This window comes from Oratosquilla oratoria, chromosome 1, assembly GCF_046742065.1.
Source record: "Oratosquilla oratoria isolate Oo_2021 chromosome 1, ASM4674206v1, whole genome shotgun sequence".
NCBI classification, from domain to species: Eukaryota; Metazoa; Arthropoda; class Malacostraca; order Stomatopoda; family Squillidae; genus Oratosquilla; species Oratosquilla oratoria.
In genome coordinates, this window is record NC_134777.1 from 1930269 (window position 1) to 1942768 (window position 12500).

Sequence of the window (12500 nt, forward strand, 5' to 3'; positions counted from 1 at the left end):
CGATGGAAGGTCCCGAGGATTGTTGCCGGTTGCACTGGGACAACGGGTTTCCGAGTCGAGAAGCTCTATGATAAGTGACGGCTCTCACCACCGGCTGTATCCGGGTCTGAAAACTCCCTTTATGTTCCGAGTTTACAAGAGCGACATTCCCACTACATTCCAGCTCCTTCAAATTGAAGTCCGTTCATGTCTGACTCTTTAGACAAGGAGTTACCACCACGATGGTCAGCAGAGTAACCAAGAAATTACTAAGAACTCGTTGGGTACTTACTATTAGGACGTTGAAGGGAAGCCAGCAGAAAGTATAAACAAAGACGACAGTAACCATCATCTTGATCATCTGTGTGGAGAGGAAAGAAAAACAGAGATGATATAGAGGGCCAAGAAAATAAGCCATCTCTTGTTTACATAACCCACAATGCATGCAAAGGAAACAGAATCTGAGGCAGGTTGATGTCATGCCTTTGTTATGATACACGGATCAGCTCTTGTGCATCCGGGGACTTTTGGTTGAGTGTTTGTTTCGTCAAAATGCTATCGAATATTTTAGTACTGGAACTTTTCATCATCTAGATCTCATTCAGGCGGCGTCTGGACAGATTTGTTTTGATTTGAGACAAACCCTGGGCACTCCTTTGTTTCATTTATCCTTTTATCTCATGAAAAATTACTGTCAGTATTTGTTGCAAAATTTATATATTATGTTATGTTTTTATATACATAGTTCTAAAAGTGGTAGATAGGCAAAAAAAAAAAAAAATACAAAGACAGAGTACCCACAGAGACAGTAGTAGATCTTGAAGCCTAGCTAACTAATTGGTGTCTATAATCACGTCCAAATTCTTTACCCAAAAGTAGATCATTAATTCAGATGATGACGTGGGGTTATTTTATCTATTTTATTTTATTTATTTATTTGTCTATTTTATCTTATTTTATTTTATCTTATCTTACGATATTCTATTTCATTTTATTTTTTATTGTATTTTTTCTTTATTTTTGTGTATGTCAATAGAGAAAGTAAAAGTTATGCCTGACTTTATGCTTAACAAATTTTTTGAAATACAAACTATTCGGTAGCATTTCATAAAGAAAAGATGTCCAAAGTTATTAGTGCAATAGATAGATGAATAGATAAATAAACAGATAAATATATAAATGAATAGATAAACAAATGAACAAGTATAAAGTATTACTAAAAAGTAAACGAACAATCAAACATGAAAATTAAGGAATAAACAAATTATTTGTACATACATATATATATATATATATATATATATATATATATATATATATATATATATATATATATATATGTATATATATATATATGTATATATATATATATGTGTGTGTGTGTGTGTGTGTGTGTGTGTGTGTGTGTGTGTGTGTGTGTGTGTGTGTGTGTGTGTGTGTGTGTGTGTGTGGTGTGTGTGTGTGTGTGCGTGTGTGTGTATGAGCATGCACATTATCCTGCAGAAATAAATATGATAAAGAATAACATACATATGGTGTACTGTGGGTGTAAGCAAACCCTTCTGCATATTATCAAAATTCAAATCTGCAATAACAAACTATCATTGCTAAATGGAAAACTCAAGGATGCAGTAGCATACATTAATATATATATTATACGAAAATGTAATCTAATCTGTGCAGATATGCCCTCTGATTTCATCGAAATATCCACGAGATTCTCTGTCACTGTTGAGTAAATGAAGACATTAAAGGCTTCTTTAATCCGGATCAAATAACATGCCAATAGTCCAAGACTAAATCGTTGAAGAGGACGTAATGTTGCACAGAGTCGACTGAGGTAACTTTCAAAGGTTGTACTTCTTTGTATCCGTTGAGATAAGGGGTGGGGAGGGCAAATTCCTTATAAGGCGCTGCTAAGCAAGCATAAAGTGGCTACAGACATAAGCGAAAATATTATTTTGGTGTCGGGTTTGTTATATTCATTTGCTGCAAATAAACACGAAGACTTTATGGGTTTGCCGTTTGCAAAGAAAGGCGATGATTTTTACTAGAAATAATATTCTCTTTTGTGTCTGCAGACACTGTATGCTCATATGGGCGGGACTTCAAATGAATAGAAGGCTTTAACATTTGTGGTTTTCGAATTAATGTGCGTGTACCACTTTGATGAGAAGTTTGTCAGGAGGCGCTGGGTAACTGCGGCCGAAGCCATCACCAACGCTCTATGACCCTGGACTGTTGGGGGGTTAACAGTCACTGATGGGAATCGCTTTGGTGGCGTAGTCTTGTATTCGTTTAGTTGGAGGGTCAAATCTCGTACTTCTCTCCAATTCTCAGCAGTGGCTGTTACCTGGCCCCTACAATTCAAGAATACAGGGCTAAGGTGAAGGCTTCAGCCGCAAATAAGAGCCTCCTTGTGTAGGTTCTTCACCTTCAACTGACAATTTGGGTACGAACTCAACTTTTCAAAAAGTGCGCCAGGAACTTCGATTTCTTTAATATTTAATCAACACAGCTTTTAAAAGATACTTTTTTAATTTGTTTTTAAATTATCCTAACGGTTATTGACAGGTTTTCAGGTAGAGTAAAATTTTTCTAAATGATCTGTCAGGTCGTAATTATTTGTGTATTCATCTAATTATTTGTTCTGTTTTATTTTTGCATTTTGTATTTTAAGGGGTTGCTAAGTGTGAAGGAGGATAGGGAGGGAAAGGTAGTTGCAGTGGGAAGTGCTAAGAAAATGAGAATGATGAGTGAGGAAAATGGAGAAGGAATAGGGGAAGATGAAGTGAAAGCAGCTGTTAAGATGATGAGAGCAGGTAAGGCACTTGGGTTGAGTGGATGCCATACAGAATGTCTGAAAAAAGGGGGTACAGTTATGGTGGACTGGCTGGTGATGTTATTTAATGTTTGTTTGAGAGAGAATAGAGTGCCGGAGGAATGTAGGAGTGCCTGTATAGTTCTACTTTACAAGGGAAAGGGGGACAAATGTGAGTGTAGTAGCTTCAGAGGGATCAGCTTGTTGAGTGTAGTTGGGAAGGCTTATGGGAGGGTCTTGATTGAGAGGATTAGGAGAGGAACAGAGGGAATAATTGGTGAGGAACAGTGTGGTTTTAGGAAATGTAGGGATTGTGTAGATCAGATTTTTGTGGTTTGACAGATATGTGAGAAAGCTATACGAAAAGGTAAGGATGTTTTTTGGGCTTTTATGGATTTGGAAAAGGCTTATGATAGGGTAGACAGGAAAGCACTGTGGGAGATACTGCAGATATACGGGATAGGAGGAAAGCTGTTGTGAGCAGTCAAGAGTTTTTGCGAGAGTAGTAGAGTTTGTGTTAGGATTAGAAATGGAGAGAGTGAATGGTTTGAGGTAAAAGTGGAATTTCGTCAGGGATGTGTTATGTTGCCCTGGCTGTTCAATCTATACATGGATGGGGTGGTGCGAGAGGTGAAGGCAAGGGTAGTGGGTCAGGGGTTGGAGATGGTTAAAGAAAAGGGAGAAAAGTGGGAAATAAGCCAGTTGTTGTTTGCTGACGACACTGCGCTTGTAGCGGGATCAGAGGAGGGATTGAGGAAGTTAGTGACAGAATTTGAGAGGGTGTGGGAAAGAAGGAAGCTGAATATAAATGTGGGCAAAAGTAAGGGATGAGATGTACATGGGGAGAGAGTGGCAGCAGGCTGGAAGTGAGTATTAAAGGAGAGAGACTGGAGGACGTGGATAGTTTTAGATACTTGGGTGCGAATGTGGCAGGAAAGGGAGGAGTGAAGGTGGAGGTAGAATATAGATTGAGAGAAGCGAGTAAATGCCTTGGTGGATTAAAAAATGTAATGAGAAATAGACATTTGGGAATGGATACTAAGAGGAGGTTATATGAAGAAGTGATTGTGCCGACAGCACTGTATGGGGCAGAAACATGGAACATAAGAGAGGAAGAGAGAAGGAGTTTGAATGTATTTGAGATGAAATGTCTGAGAAGTATGATAGGGGTGACTAGGCTAGATAGAGTGAGAAATGAGGAAGTGAGGAGGAGAACAGGGGTTGAAAGGGAGTTGGGAGATAGGGTTGATGAAAGAGTATTAGGATGGTTTGGACACATGGAAAGAATGAGTGAAGAAAGATTAGTAAAGAAGTTGTGGAAGGCAGAGGTAGAAGGAGTGAATATGAGGGGGCGTCCTAGGATGAGATGGATGGATGGGGTAAAAGGGGCATTACGAAAGAGAAGAATGCCTGTTGAGGAAGGACAGGAAGGACAGAAGATAGTGGTGAATGGAGAAGGGTTGTGTGTGGATGATACTGTGATGCATGAGGGAGAGGGGGATGGGGGTGAGAGAGCATGTATGAGAAATAGATTAACGCAGCCCGAGGGGATTTCTCTCCGTCTTCTCCTTTTCTGCATGAGGGGATGGAGAGGGGGGGGGGTCGCCGAATAAATGAAGCGGCCTTGCTGTGGATGTGCTGTGTCATGTGACACTGCTTCTAACCTAGATCAGTGGACGGGATGCAGGGATGACCCGTCATCCAGGAGGTGCCAAGATGAGAAGGAGGGAAGAGGGTGGAGGGGAGTGGAGTATGCAGAGGATGGAATGGGTGGGAGTGGTTTCTATGCCTTTTTCTTTTTAGCTACCTCCCGTGTAAGGGGGAAAAAAGCCTTTGGTATATGTATGTATGCATGTATGTATTTTCTTACCTGTCCTTTATTGGAATTCTTTGAATAGCTTTTAAACTTTTCAACGCACAAGAGCCAGACTAAACAGATAGATGAAATTAAATACTTTGGTGTTGGACATAATAACATTTTTGAAGTTGGCAAGAGATTTAGGTTCGTTAACAAGATTAAGTGATTATTCTGCTGTGCTTCGAAATCCGCTTCATGGAGAATAGGATTTTTGTGAGGGATGCCGCTCGGCCTTCGGATTTTATGTTTTAATTATTGATTTAAGAGATTATGGCGATAATGATAATGATGGGGATGATGATAGTGATGGTAGCAGAATGTCGTCGTGACTGTAATAATGATAATTAGTGACGACTGACCGTGACAGCGATAATTGTGACAGGGACGGTAATTTAGAATGACGTTTACGTTGATGCTTAGTGTTAGTGACAGTGACAGATAATGATTGATAGTGAGTTGTAACGCGTGATATAGAACAACAGTGACTTATCATTGATAGCCTACATGTTAACAAAGACGCGAGCTAGAGCAAGGTTCGTCAGCATTGACAGAACGAATTGAAAGGGCTATCACACTGGGGTTTGCATGAACACGGCTAAGGAAACATGGAGTACTGCAAGTGAAGCGTTTATTCGTGACGTTTCGTCTATGGACTTTCTCAAGGTCAGTAAACGAAACGTCAGGAATAAACGCTTCACTTCCAGTCCATGCTTTCTTTGCCCTGTTTAAGCAACTTGTTCACATGGATTTACATTAGGTTTTCACGGGATTCACCAGCGCCGACAGTTGAGAGTTCGTTTAAGTATAAACGACTTCGTTTACAAAATCTTATTTCTCAAATCTTCAAATATCAGATTATCTTTCTGTCATATATAGCAAAGGTGGATGGTAAACTCAAGATATTGTAAACCTATACAAATGTTTGACATACTGTTGAAATGTTCTTGGAGAAGTTTAGATTTATGCAAGCGAAATTATATTCTAGTTATTGTGAAAACCCCTTGAGACGATAGATAAGAGGATTGCTCAAGAAGGCAGAAACGACGAACATCAAATCCAGCATACAAGATGGAGTGATTATTTTCATTGAATTATTCATTTGTTTGTTTATTCATTTGTGTGTATATGGCTATTATCATAATATTTTATATTATGGTTATTGGTATTATAATCATCAGTTATTACTAATATTATTATTATCAATATTATTGCTGTTATTATCATTATAATACCTTAATTACTATCATATGTTTTCCAGGTAAGTAGGTTGATAGGAAACTTAATTGTCATCTCCAAGTCTGTTCGATTCTTGCATGCAGAACTGTTACTTCTGTAGTGCTATAGTATTTATTACACACACATACACACACACACACACACACACACACACACACACACACACACACACACACACACACACACACACACACATTTATATATATATGTATGTATGTATATATATATATATTATATATACATATATATATATGAATATATATATGTATATTTATATATATATGTATATATATATATGTATATATATATGTATATATGTATATATGTATATATATATACATATATACATATGTATATATATATATATATATATATATATATATAAATATATATGTATATACGTATATATGTATATATATATATATATATATATGTATATATAATATATATATATATATATACATACGTATATATATAAATATATATATATAAATATATATATATATATATATGTATATATATATATATATATATATATATATGTAATATATATATATAAATATATAATATATATATGTATAAATATATAATATATATATGTATATACATATATGTATATATGTATATATATATATATATGTATATATATGTATATATATGTACAAATACATATATGCATATATATGTATATATATGTATATGTACACATGCATATATATATATATATATATATATATATATATATATATATATACATTACGTGTGTGTGTGTGCAGTCACAAGGTAAACATTCACATATATCAGGTTCTTTATTATTGAACATGTTTTTTCTATCAGAATAGAAAAATAACCACAATAACACATATGTAACCAAATAGGTAAAACTTCACGAAGAAAGAAAAGATAAAATGAAATATTGTCACCTGACATGTGTTGTTGACATGTTGCAGAATTATACAAATATTATCCTCTTGCATTAATACATTTTTTTTTTTACAATTTTACTTGAATTGTACGAAAATTACATTATAAAGAAATATACTTAATTCTCGACAACATAAAATATATTCACGTGTGTCTGGTACGAATGTTTCCTTTGTTATCAGCATTAAGTCTCTGTTTCTCGCGGATCTACTACCATTTCTAGAATTCGCAGCGTTACATCCCACGTCCGAAATGCCAGTGTCCTCGAATAAATAAAGAATGAAATCACACGTCAGGAGAAATAAATCTTGGATGCGAAATAGGTGGTACATGTATGACGAGTAGAAATAATGAACTACTCCTGCTGGAGAGAAATGTTCTCTCTGATTCTCAAGGTGCAACAGTTCTTTCTCATGACCTCAGCTCAGTCCGCTCGTGACCTCAGCTCAGTCCGCTCGTGACCTCAGCTAGAGACCTCGTTTTTCTGCACAGACACCAGCTAGCGAATACCTGTGAATTTTATATCTCCGAATAGTGTTAAGTGATTGTGTTGTGTTTTTGTAATTGTATACGTATAGCGCTATACAGTTACAGATATAATATAAAGTGCAGGGTTCTATTTAATTTCAAAACAGTTTTCTGTTACCGTACTCCAAAGGTAGGAGAAATAGTATAAGGTAAGCAGAGTAAGCTTCGCGTATTTAGTTTATTAGAGACCGCTTTGATTTTTTGTTGTTGTTGATTTGTATTTTCTCTTTGCCGTTTTTATTGCTAAAGGGGGAGCGAAATGGCTTGTGAAGGTTGCGTGAACCTAGAGGTCCGTCTCAGGATGTGTGAGGAGGAAATTCGGCTTCTCAGGAGTGCGCTCCGTGAGAAGAGTGAACCCTCCCCACAACCCAAAGAGCGTTCCACTTCTTCACCTACTGTCACTGCCATGAGCGAGTGGCGCTCCGTGGGGTCCCGTTTGTCGAGCCCGCGTTCGGTAGACGTGTGCCCTGTGGAGCAACCGCTGGCTCTAGTCAATCGTTTTGCTCAACTGGAGGATGAAGTGGCTGAAAACCAGGAGTTCTTGGTGGTGGGGGACTCCATGGTTCGAGGCTATGACGACATCCTGCAGCGAAAGACTAAGCGACGTTGCAAGCTTGTATGTCAACCGGGCCGTGGGATCGTTGATTGTACCCGGTCCATCAGGGAGCAAGGACGGAAGAACACGGTTACGATTGTTCATACGGGAAGTAACGATGTAGGTAGGGTGAGATCAGAGGAGCTTGTTCGGAATTACAAGGTCCTCCTTCAGGAGATGAAGGAACGTGGGAGCCGTCACGTAGTCTGTGGGATCCTCCCGAGGATCTACGCAGGTTCGTGTTGGAACAGTAGAGCCATAGGGATCAATGATAGGATATCGCAGTTGTGCACACAATTGGGACACCACTTTCTTGATCCTTGGTATCTCTTTTCTAGGCGCCATGACCTTTACGCTTCTGATGGGATCCACCTTACCCGCAGAGGCAAAGATGTTCTTACAAACCTCATTGTGGGAGTTTGTAATGAACTAGCTCCTTTTTTAGGGTAGAAGGCCAAAGGGAAGGGGAAATAGAATGTACTTGGGAAAACAGTGTAGAGTATAGCATTAATGTAGAACAATGTACCAGTATAGGACAAAATATAATTTTAGGATTTAATGTCGCTAGAGGACGAAATGTCACATTAGGATATAATGTCATAGGCCAAAATGTCACAATGGGATGTAATGACAGTGGAGGACAAAAGATCACGATGGGAAATAATGATAGTGGAGAACAAAATATCACGATAGGATGTAATGATAATGGAGGAGAAAATATCACGGTAGGACATAATGTCATTGAAGGCCAAAATGTAATTTTAGGAAGGGATACCGGACAGAATGTCAATGAAGGCCAAAATATCATGATAGGATGTAATGTCGCTAGAGGACGATATGACACATTAGGATGTAATGTCATAGGACAAAATGTCACAATGGGATGTAATGACAGTGGAGGACAAAAGATCACGATGGGAAATAATGACAATGGAGAACAAAATATCACGATAGGATGTAATGATAATGGAGGAGAAAATATCACGGTAGGATATAATGTCATTGAAGGACAAAATATAATTTTAGGAAGAGATACCGGACAGAATGTCAATGAAGGCCAAAATATCAAGATAGGATGTAATGACAGTGGAAGACAAAAGATCACGATGGGATGTAATAATAGTGGAGGAAAAAATATCACGGTAGGATATAATGTCACTGGAGGACAAAATATAATTTTAGAAAGGGATGCCGGACATAATGTCACTGAACGATGGGAGGCCGGCGTGAATCACGGTGACGTAGGGGGACAAAATGTACAAAATAGATCGGATGACCGTAATCGACCAGATGTCCGTGATGGGGGAAATTTTAATTTTGATAGGAGAAATGTTAATGAGGCATTGAATGTCAATGAAGGACCAAATAATAATAATCTAGAGCAAGGCATAAATAAAAAACAAAATGATAATATAAGACATGATATTGAAACTCAAAATGTGTCAAAAAGAAATAATCACGAGTTTCTTAAAACTATGTACTTTAATGCTCGTAGTATTAGGAACAAATTTCAAGAAATACAGGCGTATGTCAAAAGCGAAAATCTCGATATGATAGGAATAACTGAGACATGGTTAAATGGTACAGAGTTCGAAGCTGAATTTAATATTGCGGGATTTAAACACTTTCATCAGGATAGAAACCACAAGAAAGGTGGGGGTGTTCTATTGTACGTTAAAAACAATGTTCATGCTTGTGTTTTAGAGAAAGTGAAACAGGATGCATATGACAGTTTGTGGGTTGAGTTAACCCTAACAAATGGACAAAAAATGAATATAGGTGTAATATATAGGCCAAAGACATTATCATTAGCAGACGACAAACTGTTATTTCAAGAACTGTCTAGTTTCTGCAACCGGGATTTATTGATAATGGGTGATTTCAATTTTACTGACATTGATTGGATGACCCTTGAACATGGCCATATAGGTAGTCGCTTGATTGATTTTCTTGGTGACAATTACTTAATTCAGCATGTAAAAGAGCCCACAAGATATGGAAACTTGCTCGATTTATTGATCACTAGCCGCGAAAGCATGGTAACTGATGTAGAAGTCGGTGAATCTGTTGCAAATAGCGATCACAATTTAGTCAGATTCAAACTCCTAAACAATTTTAGAATAGATACTTGTGCTTCTAAAATACCCGATTTCAGTAAAGCTCAGTTCATAGAACTACGTCAGGAGCTTCAGCTTACAGATTGGGAGGCAAAATTAAACGAAAGGCCTGTAGATCAGATGTGGGAAATATTTCAAAATACGCTCACTAAGATGATTCAAACTTACATTCCTTTTAAGGACAGACGTCCCCCAAATCAGGCTCGCCCAAAGTGGCTCGACAAAGAAACTGAAAAAAGTATTGCTAAAAAGAGACAGGCTTATAAGAAATATAAGTGCTCGGGTGCATCTAATGACTATGAAAGTTATGTATCAATACAGAGAGATTTAAAAAAGAGAATAAGAAAAAGAAAACGACAATACGAAATGAACATCGCTGATAAATCCAAAGAGAATCCCAAAGAATTCTATAGTTACATTAGAGATAAAAAGGTTGTTAGGAATCACATTGGACCACTATTATCTGCTGACGGTCAACTTGAATATTCAAATGAAGGAATGTGTAATATCTTAAACAATTATTTTAGCTCGGTATTCGTAAACGAAACACCTCAAAGTGAATTCCAAACTGAAACCTGTGAAAAGTCTGGGGTAAACTTACTCACTACGGTAAATATAACAAAAGAAAAAATTAAAAGGTGTATAGACAAACTCAAAGTTAATAAAACACCAGGGCCTGACGGTTGGCATCCAAGAATCTTAAAGGAAATGAAAAATGAGATTGTTGTTCCATTAGAAATTATTTTCAAGAAATCCATCATATCCGGAGATGTCCCAAGAGAATGGAAGCTAGCTAACGTTACTCCCATATTCAAAAAAGGTGACAAAAAGAAACCAAATAACTATAGGCCTATAAGTTTGACTTCGATCGTAGGAAAAATAATGGAAACTATCATCAGAGATGCTATCGAATATCATTTAGAAAGTAACCGTTTGATAAATGATAGCCAGCATGGTTTCAGACGGAAACGTTCTTGCGTGACTAACTTACTCGAATTCTACAACACAGTTATCTCGAATTATGACAAAAGAAACAATATAGATTTAATATATCTAGACTTTGCAAAAGCTTTTGATACCGTCCCACACGAAAGACTACTTACTAAATTAGCTTTGCATGGAATAAGTGGTAGCCTATTAGGTTGGACTAGTAATTGGTTGAAAGGTCGAAAACAGAGAGTTGTTTTAAATGGAAAAACTTCTGGATGGAAAAGTGTTGCAAGTGGAGTTCCTCAGGGTTCCGTTCTTGGGCCACTTCTATTCATAGTATATATAAATGATATAGACCATGGACTAAAATCTACTGTTTCCAAATTTGCTGATGATACAAAACTGTGCGGAGTGGCAAATGATCACTCAAACCAATTAGATATTCAAGAAGATTTAGATCAATTACAGCAATGGTCTGAAAAGTGGCTAATGAAATTTAACACAAGTAAATGCAAGGTAATGCACATAGGTACAAATAACAGTAAGTACGATTACAAGTTATTTGGAAATTCGTTAACAAAAGTGGATAGTGAAAAAGATCTCGGCGTAATTATCAGTAACGACCTCAAATCATCCAAGCAGTGTATTTTAGCCTCTGAGAAAGCAAATAAGATTCTGGGATTGATTGCGCGATCTTTTGATTTCAAAAGTCCATCACTCATTAACAAGCTATATAAATCGTTAGTTCGTCCACATTTGGAATATGCTGTTTCCGTATGGTCACCGAATCTCATTAAAGACATTGACAGACTGGAAAAAGTACAACGGCGAGCCACAAAACTGATTCCAAATATCAAAAATAAATCATACGAAAATCGACTTAAGCACATGAATCTGTTTTCCCTAAAAAAGCGTAGACTCAGAGGTGACTTGATACAGGTCTTTAAGATTTTAAAGGGAATTGACAACATCAAAAGTGACCAAATTTTCACATTGAATGAGAATCAGACAAGAAACAATGGTCTCAAACTGTCCGGAAATAGATTCAATTTGGAAGTAGGTAGAAACAACTTTGCCAACCGTGTAGTTAATCAATGGAATAAACTTCCTGCACAGGTAGTGCAATGTAGTTCAGTTCGAAGCTTTAAGAATCATTTAGATAAATACCTAAGTAAAATGCTGTAATGATTATAATTTATGTTATATTATTTGTTTTTGTTTTGTTATAATTTGTCTGTCTGATTTTCATTTATTATTAGTTATATGTCAATTTATAATCATTTACTATTTACCTTTTTGTTTGTTATTCAACTATACCTATGCATTTATTTATGTATTTTATTTGTTATTTTTACATTATTATAGTTTTAATTTATTATTAATATGATTTTTTTTTTTTTTTTTTTTTTTTCATCCGACCTAGATATGGATCAAAAGGTCTCCTGTCGGCATGCTCCGCCTTTGTAATCCTTTGTTGCATGCATGAATACGTACATACATATATACATACAT

The 12500-nt window shown here is 36.6% G+C and overlaps 1 protein-coding gene across 7 annotated transcripts in view; it reads right to left on the reverse strand.

Moving 5' to 3' along the window:
- LOC143031783 (RYamide receptor-like) overlaps window positions 1-12500 on the reverse strand; it is a 623242-nt gene that overhangs the window by 160840 nt on the left and 449902 nt on the right. For all 7 annotated transcript variants that reach the window (XM_076196054.1, XM_076196072.1, XM_076196062.1 and 4 more), the window contains one exon: window positions 272-340. In XM_076196054.1, coding sequence (XP_076052169.1) covers window positions 272-340 — 69 coding nt within the window. The remainder of the gene's footprint in view (window positions 1-271; window positions 341-12500) is intronic.